Raw genomic sequence first — 20,568 nt, 5'->3', positions numbered from 1 at the left:
TACACCAGCAGACTGACGGAATAGGGATGAATAAGATTTTGAACATACTTTGTCTATGTATGAGGAATACTTTATATTGTTAGAGGAGGTAACCATACAATTGGATATAAGAAGATAATAAAAATTTTATGAATATTTATAATTAATAATAAAAAGATTGGATTTCAAAATTGACTAGGCATGTCAGAAAAGTTGATGGTTTAAATAATCGATAAGTAGTTTGAAATGGTTTCTTTTATTATTTCTGAAAATTAAGCACATGAATAAATTTAAATACTCTTTAATAATTATTGAAATGTATTGAAAGAATATCTTATAACTTATCTCAATTGGTTTCTATAGCACTTTGTAAATATGTTATGAGGTTTTTAATTTATCCTTTATTGTGATTGATTTAGAGAAAATGGTTTAATGCTACTTTCGATGATTTCTGTTCTCGTATCAGTTGTTATATTCAAATATTTCATAACTATAATTTAAATTAATTATAAAATGTGAATGTGATTTTAGGTTTAGAAGAAGCTAGGTCTATTGATCGTTACCTGTCTACTCTGAAAAAGCATTTAGATGCGTTAGATGCAACGAACCTCTTTGAGGCCCATGACCTTTTCATTCCATTGATATATAATGTTTGTTTGATTTGGATTAATTGTCCATATTTCAATCAAACTGACCAAATGATAACATTGATGAAAGAGATTTGTAATTACATCATCTTGCAGGTTTGTAATTATTGTTTTCATATATTTAAGTAATTAATATGTTCATAAGATCTTAATTACTTTACAAGTTTTTATTTATTCTTCATGGTGATACTATATAATAATAGTGAATAACTTTGGGAAAATATTGCAAGACTCTTTTTGATAATCGGAAAAACTTAGCATTTATCACTGTGACATTAAATTTAAATAAACAGAACAATCAATATTCATAGTAGGTATCATTAAGTTCCTAAATGTTAACATTACTCCATCCATTTTTATGTTACTACTTTTTTATACTGTGTGTTTATTTATGATAATATGATACAAACTGAGATGGGTAAAAATTAGCTACAGTTGAAACTAACGACTAAAATTGTCATGAATACGTCCCTTATTCATGAATGAATCTTTGATAAATAAATATCATAACCACGGCAATGTTAGCTATTAGTTTCAACTATAGCTAATTTTTGCCCAACTCTAGGTATAAGTATATACGTCATATGAGTGTTAATGTCTTAAATAGAAATGGTTAATACTCAATTACTTTTCATTGAGTACTTTTGGCACTTGACATTTCCTGTGTGTACTTTCAAAATTATTGAAGCAGAATTAGCTTAGTACAAACAATTCTCAGCTTAAATCGTTTGAGTACTTTTCCATTGTCAAATTCTCCTTCATTTCAAGAGGAATATTTTTTTCAAATAAATGTTTTCAATTTTAAGGTAGACTCTAATGTCATTACTGCTCTAATTACATAAATATGAAAATTTTAGTGTTTGTAATTAGGCACTCGACCTGGTATCAATTTATTTAACTTTTTGAGAGTTATCACCCAACACTTTAGCTATTGATAAGGTTGAATATATTACATTGAATTAATTGAAATTTCAGAAATAATCAAAACACATTAATATATAAGAAATATGAAGAGAAGATGGTTGGGGTGCGGTTAGAAAATAACACAAATAAGTTAAAAAACTTATTTATTAGTGCCAACGTTTTGGCCAGGATTTAGGGCCTTTCATTAGTGCTAAGAACAAAAAACAAGATGACAACCAATGAATGAGAGAATGTATATACTGAATAAAGTAAATAATTGTGCATAATGAAAATAGATAAAAATAAAGTAATGAAAGAAGTGGGAAATAAAACGTGTGTATATACATACATAATTAAATATGTAAATAAAATGACATAATTAAGGAAATAAAAATATAAAGTTATATAATGCCAAGAAGCAATGAAATATGAATATTTTAATTTAATAACAATAATTTAAAAATTAAAGTTATGGATAAAACAAAGAGAAAGAAAATATATGTAGCTAATGAAATATGTAAGTAAAATACTAGATTAAAGAAACAAAATATAAAGTCAAGTAAGACAAAAAAATTATTGGAAAATGTGACAATAATAATATGTGGTAAACAAAACTAATAACTTGGGTAAGGAAAAATAAGAAAAGAATAGAGGAGGAGAAGGGAGTAAGAGATTCTTTTTTTAATAATTTATTTATTGTTATTTACAACTGTATAAAAATATATACAACAAATAAATTTGCTGTAGGTGACATAGTGACATGATACAAACATGTGGAGAATTTATCCATTGTTAGAACTGCAATAATATTTCTAGAGGAGAAGATCTAGAGAGGCCATCTTCTTTTCAGAAGCCTAGGAGGATTATTAGGTAATGAAAGAGAAGCCAGGGTAGAAACCAAGTGGATTTGGGTGGTTGGGAAGTTTATCATGGAAGGAATGGTATCTGGTTTTGGTCTAATCGGCAACATATGGGACATTGAGGTCCTGATGGATGACTTGATTTGTGACAAAGTAAGGAGCATTAAGGATTTTATGAAGGATTTTGGACTATAAGGATTGGATTCGGGAGAAATTTGATGGTTTAATGGAGCCCCAAAGCTCAACTCCGTATGTCCAGATAGGCCTTATAATAGTCATCTAGATCAGTCTTTTGTAATGGATTGGCTATTTAGACTGTTTTCCTAGTTAATGTTGTAATAGTCGAAATCTACGAGCAGTTTCCTGTCTTTTCAGTCTTGTATAAGGATTTCATGTCAGTTGTTTGTCGAGATGTAGTCCTAAGTAACAGATCTGTTCGACAGGAATGAGTTGGGTATTATTAAAGGATACTGTAGGGCAAGAGGTCATGGGTTTATGACGAAGGGTAAATACGATTTGGTGGGATTTATTGGAATTAATTTTAATCCTCCAATTTTGGCACCATACTTAGAGGGTGATGATGTGGGATTGGAGGGTTTGGGATACAATGTAAGGATCATTGTTCACTGACAATAGACATGTATCATCGGCGTGCATGGTGGGGATAGTGTTAGGATGGGTGGGATGCCAGCTGTGAAAATTGTATAAAGGATAGGACCAAGGATACTACCCTGAGGTACACCAGCAGACTGACGGAATAGGGATGAATAAGCCCTGTTGTAATTTACTTGAAATATTCTGTCAGAGAGATAAGAATGGATAATGAGGAAGTATGTAGGGGGTAGGAATTCATGGATCTTGTATAGCAGTCCTGGATGCCAGACACGAGTCAAAAGCCTGTTTTATATCAAGAAAGACACTCAAACAGTACATTCCGCGCTCCAATGAAGACGAGACCACACGATGGCATTGCTGGATAGTGGAGTGGGATGTTCGGATTCCAAACTGGTGATCTGGGATTATGTGGTTGGAATAAAGGATGGGATACAGGTGTATCAAGATGAGTTTCTCAAGGATTTTGCCCATGATAGGTAACAGAGAGATAGGATGGTAGAAGGATGGGTATTCTGGTGGCTTTTGAGGTTTGGTAATCATTTTGATTATGGATAATTTCCATGGGTCAGGAAAATATGTGGATCTGAGTACAGCATTGTAGATGTATGTGAGGAATAGAACAGATTTTTGAGGAAGATGTTTTAGAATATGGGATGTAATTAGGTCATTACCAGAAGCTTTGCGGGAAGGTAACTTCTGAATGATGTTGGATATCTCTGAAGGATGAAATGCTTTAGGGGAAGGGTCATTTGAAGTGGAGTATTCAATTCTTCTTCAATGTATTCGATATAAGTTGGATTAAGGATGTCAGGGTGTGCCTCAAACGTTTTAGAAAGGTGCTGACCGAATACCTGAGTTTTTTCATCGTCCGATTTCATCCATGTTTGTGATTCAGTAAGAAGAGGATGATAACAATTTTTGAAGTTAAGAAGCTTCTTAGTGACCGTCCATAAAGATTTGTCAGTAGTTGTTAGGTTTTGAGTTAAGTTAGTTAAATTTGTATTTTGAATTTTTTAAGTTCTCTTTTTGAGTTTGTTTGTCAATGTAGTATAATATGTTTTATCTGCTGGGTATCTAGTCCTGCATTCCATACATTTGGAAGAAGGAAGGAAGAAAAGTGTTTTATAAAAGGTTTAAATCTAGGAAAAAATTATTTAGAAAAGGTTATGTGGGACAAAGGCAATTAGCCTGCATTTTTAAGATTTGAAAAAGGAAATGACATCAATATGAAGGTATCGAATGGCCTGAGGGTCGAAACGGAAAAGTTGTAAAGAATAAAGTTGAGAGAAAAAAAGGATTAAATTTGTTTTAAATTAAGAAAGGTTTTATAGTATTTTGGAGCTCCAACAGGAACGATGATAGGATAGAGTTTATATAGGTTGGATTGTAGTTGAGATGTGGATCAGAGGCCAGGTAGTTTGTATGAATCGGAGCGCTAGGTGTTGGGTGAACCCGTCGTGAGGTATGGGGTACTGGAACTGTTTTCAAAGGTATTTGGGGTGGGTTGTTTACTTGAACAGTGGGATGAGAAGGAGCTGGATGTGGATGCTCAGGGGGTTATTTAACCTTTAAAGGTAGATGTTGGGAAATAATAAGCGGATGAGGAGTTTGAGACTGAGAATGAGACGTCTGGGAATAGGAATGGGAGGCCTGAGGCACCTGAAGTCGAGATTGCTGGTTCCTAGTGACTTCAGAGTATGGTTGAGGTCTTCTGTATTCCTGGCGATGATGATCTGAGACAGTTAAGACAGAAGGTTGTTGCTGATTGAGTTGAGTTGCATTTTTCTGCATTTCTGGAAAACTGGCGAAATTCCCAACTTCAGGAAGTACCTGCGTGCGATTCTTCTCATCAAGAGTTTTTAATGCCCTATTGTGAGTCCTTTGCTTGTGTAAGTTTTTATAGACCCCTCTGTAGTTCAGTGGTCTTTCGTGCACAGTGCACATTTGGCTGGTTCATCCCGTGATTTTAGGCAGGGGTTTGATGCATGGAGGCCGGCACATTTAACGCACCTGGCTTGGTGATGGCAGCAGCTCTTGGTGTGTCCTAGGTTTTGACAGTTAGTGCACTGCACTATTATTGATTTCTGCCTGGGCTGCTCAAAGCGTACAGTTGAGTATACAAGTCTTGTTACTTGAAATATTTTTTCGCTATTGTTCCGTGCAGGTTAGAGCCTCTATGAAGAACAGTGGTAGTGGAAATTTTTCAGTGGGGTGTAGTACGCAAGAAATATTCTGGACTATATGCCCTATTTCCTCTAAGCCATTTTTTATTTCGCTTGTAGAGGTATTTGAATGTAGGCCTCTTAATACCACTCTGTATGCTTTTTCATCGCGTAGTTGATATCAATGAAAGTTGTAGTGTTTTGAATTAAAATAATTTATTAAAGTTTTGTTATGTTCCTTTATGGTAGTATTTATTTTTATATCTTTTATTCTTGAGAAACAGTGGAAATTTGTCTGCCCGATTAAATTTGCGATTTCCCTACTAAAGGAAACAAAATTTTCGATGTTGATGACATAAATAGGTGGTGGCTCCGGTTCTGAGAAAGTAAGTTCGAAGTCTCTCCTGGTTGATTGTTAGCGGCAACAATATTGTTTCTGGTAGAAGTGGATGGTAAAGTAGTTTCCCCTGTTGTGGCTGCAGTGGTCTTACTGCGATTTTTGGTTGACTTTTCAACTGGTTGTTTAGGTTTGGCTGGTTTATTTTTTTTTCTTATTGGGTTAAGTTCCCGCGGACCCGGGGGCAATATCCTGGTTTCTCTTTTAGACCGTCTATCTTTTTAAATATTACGAATCTGTTCGGCTTATTTCTGATGCTGCTGTCTCCTCTTCGGAATTTTTGCAGGACATATTCCTGTCTAGTTCCATATTTTTGTCCATTTCGATTAAAAAATAAAATAAAAAAAATACCACTCACTTTAGAAAAAAAAAATACGAAATAAATTTTTTTTGTAAATATACTATTTACAAAACTGTATGAAAAATAAAAGAGAACATTTGTAGAATAAATAAATCAAAGAGTCCCAAAAAAAATATATACAGTCTTTGGATTCAAACTCATGACCCTCTGGAGACAGATTGTTGGTACACAGGGCCTTGGCAATGAAATAGTTCAATAAGATAAGACCCCCTTAGGGAATTACCGGCCACCTGAGTCAGCTCTGTCAAACGATCACCAATTTATTCTTCTGAATGTTAATAAATTGTCACTCACTTCACTTTCCATGAATGTAAAAATGTTCTACTGTTTATAAACTCACTCTTAGCTAAGTTTAAGAGTAGATATCGTTATATTCCCTAGATGAGAAGAAAACAAAGGCAGAGTGATACCAGCACTGAACTGCAGTTCCCGCCATAACACCTGGGCACTCAAAAAGAAAGATAAGATAAAAAAACGAGAATAAAACATAAATATTATTCTTGTTTTTCCTAGGGCACTAGGAGTCAGAAATTTTTTTTTAAATATATTTTTGGACATCTTTATGTTATTATGTTCTGTCTTTACTTTTGGCATTTAATGGTTATTAGGTACCAATTGATTTGTTTTTTTGTGTATAATAATAACAAAATATCATTCATTGTATTAAATGAGTATAAGTGTGTAAAAAATCACAAGATATTTTACTTGGCTCATTTCACAATGTCAGTCAGATTATATTCATTAGTAATAAATACAATCAATCAGAAAATAACACCGCTGTTTGTTTGTTGTTGTTTAGTGGTGTAAAAAATCACTGGTCATCAATGCCAATAACACCACAGTGTTGACTACACCACAATGGAGAAAGTTGAGACAATAGTCTCACTGCATACTAGTACTAAACTAATTCAATTCATATAACTAATCTAATGTTCTCCCTCCAATATAAAAATGTAGTTATTAAAAATTAGAATAAATAAATTTCTGATTAAAATAAAAGAATATCTAAAAGGAAGACACCCATCTTACTGAATGAAAGTAAACAAAAAAATGGGCTGAAGGTGGGATGAGAAGACCAGAGGCGGTTCAACAAACAAGTACATTACATTTGAAGGCAAACAAATATAAAATAAAGTTAAAGTAAAGATATTATATACAGGCAGACATCAATGATAATATACATAATAAGGGGAAGAATTTAATAAAAAATATGGATAAAATACAAAATTGAAATAAAATAAATGAATGATACAATAAATATAATATAGTGGAAAAAATATATACTGTATTGAATAGAGGTACAAAGGTATGTAAATTTATATAATAAAAACTTTAACTATTAAGTTATAAATCAAGGTATGATGTAGAAAATATTTAAAAAATAGAAAAAAGATATTGGAAGATTGCTGATTAACTGTGTGTATCAATAAATGGAATTTGTTCCGGGTGCGGTTAAATTAAACTCAAATAGTCAATTGGTGTACTATTTTTATTTGTGCCAACGTTTCGCCCCACGTTGCAGGGCTAAAAGATATACAAACACTTAACATGAGTAAAAAAGTAAGTGGAAAATTACAAGGGTATAATGAAACATAAAAATTAAATAAGAAAAATTAACCACTTACTTTTTTACTTATGTTAAGTGTTTGTATCTTTTTTAGCCCTGCAATGTGGGGCGAAACGTTGGCTCTAATAAAATAGTACACCAATTTACTATTTGAGTTTTAATTGACCGCACCCGGACCAAATTTCATTTATAGAAAAAAGATATGGGAGGATAATAGGTAAGTTGACTTCTGAAATACAGAGCATAACAGTAAAATTATGGTAGTTTAATATGGCTTAAGAGAGATAGTCTTTACCAACTTTATGATTGACAGATTTCTGTTGTAAATTGATATCAATTTACATTAGTATTGATTCCGGGGCCGCCCATAGCTCAGTGGTTAAGACTCAGTCTTACCAATTTGATGTCTATTGGCGGTGCTGGTTCGATTCCGGCCTGGGACATTGACTTTTTTCATTGAGTGGCGGTCCCACAAAATGAAGAACTTCAACCCCCAACCATGGTTAGGCAGTATAGGACTCCAATGGGAGTCTTGGCCGAAAAAGAAAAAAAAAAAAAGTATTGATTCCAAAATAAGGCTTTTTTTTATGGTTGAGAACAGTAGAGAGAATATGTGTTGTCAGATTTAAAAGAATAGCTGAGGATCAAAGCTTGTTCAGAAAGTTTAGAGGCAGAAGGGTTACAGGAGTTGGTAGAAGTTTATGCTGGGAAATATGATTTTTAGTTTCACTGATATAAGAAGAATTACAACTAGGGGTATAACAAGGAATACTGTTAACTACATTGCAAGGGTTTAGGATCTTTTAAATTAATAAGGCAAAAATAGGAAATTTTGCAGTGGGACCTCAGGCCAAGACCTAGTGATGGAATAGTGGATTTCAAGGATTTTTGTATATTCACCCGAGATATGGATCTAAAATATCAAAAAAATTTTCACTGAACCTTAATCCTAGCTGACAAAGGCAAAATAATTCTTGATGCGGACCTTCTGACAACACAGTAGAACACTGAAGTCATTTAGCCAATTTAAACTTCATGGTATGAACTGTTACGAGCTTACATGAAGTGATTTACCAGCTAAGATATGAATTATATTCATCAGAAAAATGTTATAGAATGATATTTATGTTAGATACTTATCGCTATGATACTTTATGTCGATACTTCGTGTAAAATGATACCTATTTCTTGTATTTACTTTAATTAAAAATATATAATATATTGTAATATTCCTAAATGTATTAGTTGAGTCATATAAATTACAATAAAAATGTATGACCCACTATAAGCTAAGATCTTATACATAGCATATCTTGATGGCGTTTAATAGTCCAAAGAGATGAGACTAAGCTCAAACTTGACAAACCAAAGTGTGAATATCCCTAACAGGGATTCTCCTCTGTAGGAGGCATTGAGTGATAATATAAATTAGTGGATCAGCATATTCTATCGCTATTTTTGGAATTGATTCACTGTGTTATTATTTTACTTTGCCTTCTTTGGATTTCTTTTTCTTCCTAACCTCTCTGTCCTTTTTCGAGACCTTCATTGGTTACTCCTCTCCTGCAGGACTTTCCATCCTCTTCACAACTGTAAGAGAATACCTTACGGAGTGAAATTTCTATGCTGCGAGGATTTACAGCGAACACTCGTAAATCTCGTCAATATTCCTGTCAGTTCATCTCCAGCAAACTAACCTATTGAACATGCATTGTCACCTCTTTAATTGGTGCGAGGACACATTACCCACAGTTACCTCAACGCCATAATCATTATAGTTAACACTTCAGTAGAGCAGGCTTTGTTCCAGAAGATAATATTCTCTTTGTTTCTTACTGATTTATTTTTTATTTTAGTCAGAAAAGTGTCTTGATCCTACTGGTATGTTTGCTGGTGAAGTTGAAGAAACACTGCCAAAATTGAAGCAAGTTATTGACTGCATGAAATACTTCAAGTAATTTAATTTTCTTATCTCTCCATCTTATTCCATCTACATCTCCATAAAATTTATTAAAATAGTGAATAAAGTTCTAACTGTTTTAATTATTCTCAGATCTTGAATATAGCTTTGATGCTAACAGGGTTTAATTTAATGAATAAATTAAATAATGACTAGATATGAGAATTTTATTTTAAATTATTTAATATTATTGACTCTATTTTAGGGCAGGTTTGCTAGACAATCAGAACACAATTATACTTAAATGAATTAATAGCTACTTTTACAAATCTTATGTTGAGCACACTAACCAATTATATTATCTTCTTTGGTGACTGTTGGTTCTTCATGTCTTCTTACAAAAATGCTACCACTGTCAGTAGACAAAGGATGGTCAGGACCTCAGCCCTCCAGATGTCCAAACAGAAAGAGGACTTTCTTCTACCATCATTGTGGTTCTACTTTGTACCATCATTGTGGTAGAGAAACAACAAAAGTTGACAACAATAATTTTGATCTACCTGCTGAACATAGCAATTCAATAGACTTCAAAAGAATGCGTGCTGCCATCGTGTACATTTGAAACAAGTTTGTTTTTGGCCTCCATTACTTCTGAATGAAGAAATTGATTTGTTTTCTGTTCATGATAAAGTCGACTAGTTTGCTCTTTGGCAGAAATACTTGGATTTAAAAAATAACTATTTATCAAATAAAGCGGTTATTACAATATATGCTATTAAACTATATGGCATACAGTATACTCATGTTGTATACTGTATCTCATGTTCTACTTCTAATCAAAAATATTCTTACTTAATACAAATATTTGTCAGTGCTATCATATGTTATCACTGCATCATAAAGCATAATGAGCAGCCAAAATTATCAGATCAAATTTTCAAAAGTTATTTTTTTATACCTCTTTAATTAATTTAAATAATAAACTGTTACATAACAATTTGTACCTATTATATGATGGATACAAAATATTTTTTTATTTAGGAGAATTTTTATCCAGTATCAGGAGGAGATTCCTGGAATGTACTTGGAAGGAGAGGAACCTAAACCATGGGCTTTTCATCACGATATAATATTCCAAGATAGATATGACGTTTATGTTAACAGGCTAGAATGTTTTGAGGTAATTGTGATAATTTTTTTTAAGTAATAAAATTCATCACTTTTTAAAAACAATTAATACTGCAGTTTAAAAAAGATAACCATGAATTCTGTATATCAGTAATTCTTCTAGTTTCTAATGCTTGTTAAATCAGTATTAAGTCTTTCCAGACTTCTTATAAGTTATGCTGTACATCTGCAAAAGAGCTTTATTTCTGTTGCTACTTGCAGTTTTTATTAACAATTTAGATTGAAGCTGTTTCCTCGTATATAGCAGCTAGACCTAGCTTTACTAATGGCTGTAATGTAATCTGTTTATATTATGATTTTGACATCTGTAATTTCCAAACGTCATGCTGCTAAGTACTTAAGATGGATTGTCAAACTCTAATGTCTAATGGAGTGAATGGATACATAATTATAACTCATTTTTTTATGGTAAAACTTTATAACTATCATTGTATTAAATTTAAAAAAATAATTATTGCAATTATTGTGGTATCCATAGTTTAGTTAAACTCTATAACATCAATGAAAAATAATTCAAATTCATTAATATATTCCAAATTTTGGAACACTTTAGAGTAGTAAACTCGCAGAATTTCAAAATAACAAATATCATAATATACTAAATGATTGAAACTAAAGTAAAAATACAAATTTAATTATTTTCTTTTTAAAAACAATTGGCTGATTTTGAATGTTAAACTTTAGATTTTAATAAAACTACAAATGATAATAATAGTCCCTTATTATTTGAGACACTTTTGAGGGTCATTATGTATATGTACCCAAATTGATATTTGGAGCATTTATGCTTTTATGGGAACTCATAAGGCACATAATTGTAATTGTTAAGTAAAGTTAGTCATCATTTCATCATATTATATACTATATGACAAATAGGAAAGATAAAAACTTAAGGCAAAATAGCATTAGTGATGTATTCAAAACAAAAATTAAAAAAGAAAAATTTAGTGGACTGCACTTTGGTTCTTCTATATCATAATTATTTAGATAATATTAATAATGTAATATAATATTATGATCATTGAAATATTGGTGTGGATTCTTTTTGTTCCAAAACTGTGCTGTACATTGCATTGCTTATATAATGAATGATTAATGCTTTATAATTTTCATTTTTGCCATATAAAAATTAATTTCATGAATAAGCTCTAAAACATAGCTTTTCTTGATATATGACATTATGGTTGTTTCAAAATTAATGTCCAAACCAGCTGGGAACTCCAATTACTGAACGTTCTGTAGAAATAATATAGCTCTAAAAAAAGTTCTTTTTCTTATTTGCTTTAATGAGGTGTTTATAGTTGACGGTAGATACAATGTTAGGAGAAAATGGTCAGGATGAGGAGGAGTTCATGCTCATGTTCATGCCTCTGCTCTATTCCATTTTGAAGGATAATAATAGTTCATAAATACAAGTACACTTACTACAAATTACTAGCACTAACACTTTTGTTTCATAATGGAGATGAATATTTGTGATATTGGAGTTAATAAAATCAAAGTACACGCCAGCATTGTACAATTCAGTGACATTGTACCAAGTTAAAACTACAGGACCAGTAGTATTAGTTTATTCTTTATTATGAAACAGGGCCCTGGTGGAAATCTACTATAAAAAAGTATATTTAAAAAAAATTACTTTATCTCATAGCTGTGTCTTTTTTTCCCAAAGGGTCCTTGATATTAAGAACCTTTATTTCTATTTAATGAATAAAAACAAGTCACATTTATTGAGCCATTGATTTGTTTTAGAATATCTTTGTAACTTGTGTTGATTACTTGAGACTGGAAAAAGTAGAAGTTGGAGGCAAGAATGGAGGAATGTTGAGTGGAAGACTGTCAACACTGTTTGAAGAATTTAATAACTTATACAGCACTTGGTTCAACATTCAATACAATCCTACTGATCTTGAAAATGATGGCTTTCTTGTAGACTATGAGAAGTAAGGGTTTAAGCATATACTATTCTTTTTGTGTAATTTATTAATTAAATTAAACACAATAAATCATCGTTTAATTAGGACTCTTAGTTATACCTTTGTGTGGAATGTTTTATTATTTGCTATACCAAAAAAATTAAACAGCTTTTAATCTTTGAATCATTGGTTTCGATTAATGTTAATTTATATGCTAATAACACTAGCTGGTTTATTTTAAGCCCCCGTTGTTTCTATTATTATATCATAATCAGTTGTTTTTATTACTTAAAAAGTAATTAAACTTAAACTAATTGGGTGATTCCAAAGATTGCTCCTGTGATAAGTGATAAACATGGTTTGATCGTCTGAGTATTTTTACCCACTCAATCAGTAGGTAGTGTTATTTCAGTGATGAATTGATTTTTTTCTCTAGAACTGTGAATAGTACTACAGCTTCCTGAATTCAACAGAAAAGGTAAGTTGAATACATAAATAAACTGTATGGTTCTTCTACAATTCAGTTTTATTTCGTACAACCTCACTGTCATGCATTATCGTAAATCCTTCTTTGCGAAAGAGTGAGGTAGTCCATTAGAAAGTGAGAGTATTATATGATAATTGATTTTTTAGTTACTATTTATACATTTGTTTTTCTCATTGTTTTAAAGAAATTTTCATCCTTCTCCACAACAACAGAAAAGTACAAAAGAAACATCATTTTGAACTATCATTGAAGTATTCTTTCAGAGTATGTTTGGCTGTTAAAGTATTTTTAAGAGGAGAAGTTGGCTGGTAGGTGCGGTCAGCAGAAAAAACACAAATAAACAAAAGAATATTTATTTTTGCCGACGTTTCGATCTGATTTTCAGGTCTTCATCAGGGCTATAAAAACAAAGATATAACTGTGAGTTCTTTCTCTTGTATCTTATATGTCTTACTCTCTCCTTATATTTCTTCTTCTCCCTTGTTCTTTCTTTTTTAAAAATATTGTTTGTACATATGCTCCATTCTTAATTTAACTAAATTTTGTACTCATCTGTATAACTAAATAGGTTTCTAATTTTACTCATCAATATATCTTTCTTACCCACTGCATCATTTATTTATTACACACATTTATATGTATATAAACAATAATGTTATCAATCTACTACTGTCTTATTCCATAGTTATTAATCAACTAGTTTATATTTTCATATCATTGTTACATATATTTATAAATTTGTAAGTCTATTATTTATTTTATTTTTATTTATTTATTAATTATTATTTTTTTCTCTTAATGATAGTTGTTATCTTTTTTTGTTTTTATAGCCCTGATGTAGACCTGAAAATCAGGTCGAAACGTCGGCATAAATAAATATTCTTTTGTTTATTTGTGTTTTTTCTGCTGACCGTAACTCTCCCCTCCCACCCCCGACCATCTTCTCCTCTTATATATCCACGGTCAACTATCTTCATCTCATTATAAAGTATTTTTAATGTAAAGTGTCAATACTACAGCTACTCCTTACTTCCTAGGTTGTATTTCTCACTCCTTAGATTTTCATTTAATTTTTATTTTCAAATTTATATATCAATGATTACTATGGTTTCATTATAAATGCTCACTTCACAGGTGTACAAATGGATACCTAAGAGAAAGTGTACATACAAAAGAATCGGATTTTTTAAATTTCTTTTGATCATAAAATTGTGTTAGTCAATATATATTGCAATTTTAAAATTATCCAATTATTTTATTATTTTACATTAAACTATAGTTCTTTAAAAAATAATTAAACTCAATACTAGTATGGATTATAAATAAATTTAGTAATAATGGTTTTTTCTTAATTTTATTTCATAATTTTTATTCTTTCAGTTGGAAAAGAAGAATATATGATTTTGATGCAAGGCTTGCTGCTGTAATAAGTATTGCATTTGATGAGTGTACAAATTTTGAACAAATTTTTAAAGTATGAAAATGTTTTAATCATAAATTGAAGTTACATTTTAAATGCAAGATTTATTAATTATTATTTTTTTTTCACATATTTCAGTTTATTCATTTGTTTGGACCTTTGCTTGAACGAGAACTTGTAATCAAAGAACTTGATTCCAAGTATGAAAGAATCGTTTTTATGTATGATGCTGAACTGGATGATATAAAGGTGCGAAATCTAAATGTTTTACTAACTTTATAATTGTTTTTAATAAAACAGCGACCTGAGGCCTGGGTCCTACAGAGCCCACTGGCCTGAATACTTTTTGACGATATCCACTTTTATTTTCCTTTTTATAGACAATAATCACTCGATTCTTACAAAGTTAATATTTTTTCATTTATGGTATTTCTGGTTCATTGAGTATCTGAAGTACCTGCAGTGGCTCTCATAGAAACATTTTCTTCGAGAGCTGAATCAAAAGACAAAAAATCACAATTGGATTTACTAACAATTCCTTGTCTGTATCCAAGTTTGCTGACATTTTTCAAAATCACAATAGAACAACACCAGAAAACAAACTGAAGAATATAACTGCAAGGAAAAAGAGGAGGTATAAGGGAAGAAAACATGTTAACCAGGACAGGAACCAGATGTGTAAAACCCAGTCTAAAAAAATATTCAGTCGGAGATAATTTAAAAAAATAATTTCTCCTGAGTTTAGCACATAAACGCATAACTGGCATTCCTAAAACAATTACTAAGCAGCAAATTAATCATGAGAGATAGTTGTCCATGGATGATATACAAGGAGAAGATAGTTGGGGAGTGTGGTCAAAATATAGTTTCATTCTGTACAATTATTTACTTTATGTCATTCTGTTTATATTTTATTTTTTATTTTCTGTATTCTTCATTGGTTCTTATCTTGTTCTGTTCTTAGCCTTGATGAAGGCTAAAAATTCTGGCCGAAATGTTGGCACGATTAAATAAGTTACTTCAATTTATTTGTGTCATATTTTGACTGCAACCCCCAACCATCTTCTCTTATAAACAGCTAATTAGTTTGATAATTAGTTTGATAACCAATTACAAAATTTTAATTTGATTTAAGCCTATAATCCTAAATGGTGGATCATAATGAAAGTGTTACAAAAATAAATATATATAATGTCACAAGTAGTATAATCATAATCTTTGACTCTAATAGCTGGTCTGAAGTGTCATGAAGTCCATTTGTGACCAGAGTAGGTGGTTTATGATTATAGCTCTTGAACAGATGATTATGTTATGATACTTATTCAATAGAGAATTGATTATTCTTTAATTTGTTATTTATCAACTTTTTCAATAGGATGTACCATTTTGGCCAAAACAAAAACAAAAAACCCAATTCCTTACTTTATTAATTTAATTAGATACTTAGTTTAGAATATAGTCAGAAATTTGTTTCTTTGTTAAATATGGTAAAAAGTAATTTTAATAATTATTTGATATATCAGCTCATTGGCCATGGGGATCGTGGTGCTTATGCTGATTTATACTTATGAGGAAGGAAAGACATTTTTTTTATGGATTAATGCATTTAGTAATTTGGTCAAAATTAGTTATTTACTTTACTTCAATACAACTATGCCTTCACTAAGTTTTTTTTTTTTGAAAACAGTGTTTCTTAAAAACATACCAATATAATTACTAATAAATTCAAGCATCTAAGTAATTATTTAGTTAACATTTAAATTTTGCTAAGAGTATTGTTGTTTTTTATAATAAGTTATTGGCTACTTTTCCTGTAGAAGGAAAATTATAAAAAAATAATGGAGTAAATGTGTATTCTACAATTCATCTAGAATACAATTGCCACAGTTCCAATAAAAAATTTCCCCCTTCAAATTAAGGTTTTTATTTTTCATGTTGGACACATGGTATGGCCCACCTCAGGACCCATCTCATGCAGCGGGGATGGAAACTGTTTAAATGAAAACTTGTTCTTAGTTCATTTCTTTATTCTTACTGCTAAGATGATAAAATTTTACTTCAAAGCTCAATGCTAAGATAAAAAAAAATTCAAACAATTTTTTTATGAGAAATACTATAAACAACATCCATTCTACTGTAGGACCTATTAGTAGGTCAACCATAATATCATTCCTACTGAATGTATCCTTGGTTTTTTATGATCTCTAAAATTTGAAATTTTTTAGCTTATAAAACTTTGAGCTTTAATATCACCAATAGTACTGGAGTTAAAAATCTGAAAGTTGCTAAAATTATATATTTTCTGGATAGTTTTATGGTAAATATTAGCATTGTTTATTTGTTTGGTTAAAGTTTGGCAACTTTTCAAAAATGGAGAAAACATGAAAATCATTATTCTCGTATCCAGGATATGATTAAGCTTTCTAAGATAATTATTTACCTATTAATATGATTTTAATGTGAAAACCTTTTGCATTAAATATCTTTGTATAACGTATTTAGTCTTTTTAGAAAAAGTAATTTATATATATTTTTGTTTACATATTTAACCTTGCTGAAATTGACCAAATTTTAAATTTTTAAATGGAATTGTTAAATACAGAACATTAGCTCTTTTAGCAACCATACTGCAGTAGGTTCTGCTACATTTCCTCTACTTAATTATATATTTTATTTATTTCCATGTTAAATATTTTTGAATCAAAAATATCAATTCTAAAAATATGTATCGCAGGTTCCTGCACACTTGAATATATCCAATGGGAATGAACTTAAAAATTTTAAATTCCCCAAAATTTTTGTTTCTAGGGAGGCTTATGATAAATAGATAACTTACTTCTTTCTTTGCTTGGTGAATGCATGGTAACTGTTCAAAAATGCGGTAAGTGAACGTAATGTCTGAGTGGTGGAAGTAAGTTTTAACCGGTCCTTGGAATTATATTTTCAATTATTACTGAGTAAAATTGGCTACCATTTATGAATCATCTATAAACAAAAAAGTTACCAACTGTTTTTATATCATAAAAATGGAGGAAACCATGTAAAAAAGTATTAAAAAAAATTAAAATGATTGTTTTACTGTGGACCATTTAGTTTATGGAATTACCCAGCATCATATTAATTGTTGTTATAAATGATCAAATTTTATTTGTTATAAATAAAATATTCTTTTTAAATTTCAGAAAATATATGACGAACAGATGAACAAACTGTCTTTAAAAGGATATATGGAGGTTCCTCTCTATTGGCCTCCGATTGCTGGTGGACTATGCTGGTTGAGGGACCTTAGAAAGCGGTTGGAGTATCCTTTGGAATGGTTAACAACAATTACACACAGGTATGATCATTTTTTAAATAAATTATATTGATAAAATCTTCTACACATCAATTTTTTAAAATGTATTTGTGAATTGTTCCATTTTTTATTATGTTTAATGAAGTGAATTGGATGTAATTAGACATCAATGAAGGCCAATTACTTTTTTTTTTCTTACGGCTAAGATTCTGAGAATTCCACCCCTCACTTTCTGGCCATTGTTTATAATTTTAATTATTTTAAGGGGAGTTAATTATTTACAATTATTTCTATTAGTTTCAGCTGAATTGACAAATATTTAAATAAAATAAAGGTTATTATATTTTCAATCGATTGTATAAGTGATGATCTAATATTTGATGCATACAAATTAATTATTTGTTTTAGGTGTACCAAGACTGAAAAGTGCAAGTATGCCTTGGAAAAAGCTTCACAGATGGGTCATATTCTTGATGACTTGCAGTATGATTTATATGACAAATGGTGTTCAAAGATTGATGATGTTATTGAAGACAAGCTTGGGGAGTGTTTGCTAAAATTTGACAAAGATTGCTTACTTGTTCTTAATTTTGACCCAAAAGTAAGAATTGTCAAATAAAATTATAATTATTGTAATTATCTTTACCCATTTCTTACCTGGATCTTTTAAGAAAAACATCTATTGCTGCCCAAAGTATTTTGGGGATGATAAAAATCCAATAGATGTAATCATTAGCTATATTTAATGAGGGTATTCTGTATGTATTCATGATCATGAAAGGAGAATTTAGCCTGTGTGTAAAACCCTATTTGTTGCATTTATGGTCTAGGTCTGCAATGAGGTACCCACTTTTAAGCTAAAGAGTTGTATTGGCCTCTATATTCTCACTGATAATCATATTCCTCCCTTCATACTCGAAGTTAAGTATCAATTACTTTGAAGCATTCATATAGGAGAGGAATATAATAGTAGGTATAACTCCCCATATAGCCTGGGTGTTTTGAGGAGGAGGTGGAAACTCATGGATATAATGTTTAACTAACTCCCAACAGGTCATACAGGTTAGAATGATAAATACCTGTTTTTTTGTTTACTCCCCACCTCACCATGTATAATTTAAGGCACCCCAAATGTAATTTACCAGAAAATCTCTGACAGATAACTGCTAATTCGAATCAAACAGCTGTTGAGAGTCACTAGCAGATCCTCTCCTCTGGAATGTGAAAACAAAAGAATTCTTAAAAACTTTTTTCTAATACATAAGAAATATTATTAATTATAATTGATTAATATGGATTTTAAAATGTGATCAAAACATTTATTGTTTTAAATTTTCTGGGGAAAGTGACAATCCTTACTTAAGTATATGTGATTCATCTGGTGTACAGACAGCCTCTCCCTCAAAACATTCTTGGTTTCTCCACTTTTGAAAGCATTATTAAAATGAATTTATTATTGATGTCATAAATTACAATTTATCATGATTTTTAGTTAAGATCAATGCTGCGAGAAGTTCGCTACTTGAGAATGTTAGAAGTACCATCAATCCCACCTTTGGCAGAACAAGTATTTGATCGAATGGAAGAATTCTATGATTGGAGAGTCAAATTAATGAACATTGTTGAATGGTATGTCTTTTTCAGAGCTGTATTATGTTCATAGATTATATCGTTTGTTGTGTTTTGTAATTTACTATTTGAAATTAATATTATGTTTTGTAATTTGAATTTGAAAGATTGTTTAGTAATTTACTAGAACCATTTTTCTGATCTAATTTCTTATAAACCATGGCACCCTTCTTGAGCGAAAAAAATTCATGAAACCCTTTTTGAAATAAAAAAATTAAAAATGTAGGCACAATTATACTTAAAGCGATTGAACATGTTGGGAAAGAAAAAAAAAAGTCTAAAGTAAATGCTGTAATGCACAGTATATTTGCTATTTTAATTTTAACTTGTTTTTTTAATATTTGAGAAAGTAGCATTCTAAGCACCCTGGCATAAGCTTAGAACATCTACTTTGAGAATCCCTGTTATAGACTACTGATTAAATTTGATATATTTATTTCTAATTTTTTTGTTTTAGGTTCAATAAAATGATGAAAGAATCAAGACCACAAGAAAAAAACATTTTATCTGATGAGATCAATGCCATAATTAATGAAGTAGAAACAGCTATGGAAACCATTACCTGGAAAACTGAGGGTAATTTACAGATCTGTTAAATGATACCAGTTAGATTTTTTAATTGAATTACACTGGTATTGACTTTTTTTTTTAAATTATAATTTTAACATTCCTTGTACCTTGCTAACACTTTGTAACATTGCTCTTAGATTTTAGTCCTCTTTCACTTGAAGGGTTTATTAAAATTAATTAATAATTATGGAATTTATATTTTTTAACTGAAATAGTAGTCCATTAAATGATGGTTCTTAATAAGGTAAGTAATCAGTTCCGTTTGTTGTGGTAGTCTTTATACCTTTAGAGAACTTTATGTTTACTTTACTTGACACTGACACTTAGGTATTGGATCAAATTTTCGATTGGCAGTTATCAATGGATCTATCTATTTTTGAGCTCATTGAATCCAAAAAAAAAAATAAAAAAGCATTTTTGGTCATTGGTCTGTGTGTGTCTGTACCATGATTATCTCTTGAATGGGTGGCCCAATTTTGTTGCTTCTTTTTTTGGTTTGTAGGATTTTGGCCCCTAATTACTGTATAAACAATTAGATGTCTGGGAAATGCCAAAAAAACATATTTCTATAGACTGTAGTGCCAAAACAACTTAATGATTTTGATCAAGCTTGCTTTCTACTGAAAGCCCAATAACATTTCTTATATGTATGTATGTATATATATATATATA

At 30.6% G+C, this 20,568-nt stretch overlaps 1 protein-coding gene across 1 annotated transcript in view; it reads left to right on the top strand.

Moving 5' to 3' along the window:
- LOC106686257 (dynein beta chain, ciliary) overlaps positions 1 to 20,568 on the top strand; it is a gene marked incomplete in the record, with an annotated part of 143,984 nt that overhangs the window by 5,851 nt on the left and 117,565 nt on the right. The window contains 10 exon segments of the mRNA XM_067045368.1: positions 511 to 722; positions 9,348 to 9,445; positions 10,433 to 10,571; positions 12,332 to 12,522; positions 14,363 to 14,456; positions 14,541 to 14,651; positions 17,585 to 17,739; positions 18,106 to 18,298; positions 19,190 to 19,326; positions 19,784 to 19,902. Of these exon segments, the coding sequence (XP_066901469.1) occupies positions 511 to 722; positions 9,348 to 9,445; positions 10,433 to 10,571; positions 12,332 to 12,522; positions 14,363 to 14,456; positions 14,541 to 14,651; positions 17,585 to 17,739; positions 18,106 to 18,298; positions 19,190 to 19,326; positions 19,784 to 19,902 (1,449 nt within the window).

This window comes from Halyomorpha halys, unplaced genomic scaffold (genome assembly GCF_000696795.3).
Source record: "Halyomorpha halys isolate HHAL.00 unplaced genomic scaffold, Hhal_1.1 Scaffold801.1, whole genome shotgun sequence".
In the NCBI taxonomy this organism is placed as follows: domain Eukaryota; kingdom Metazoa; phylum Arthropoda; class Insecta; order Hemiptera; family Pentatomidae; genus Halyomorpha; species Halyomorpha halys.
Note: the sequence above shows the minus strand (reverse complement) of the source record. Positions and strands in the feature narration are given on the sequence as shown.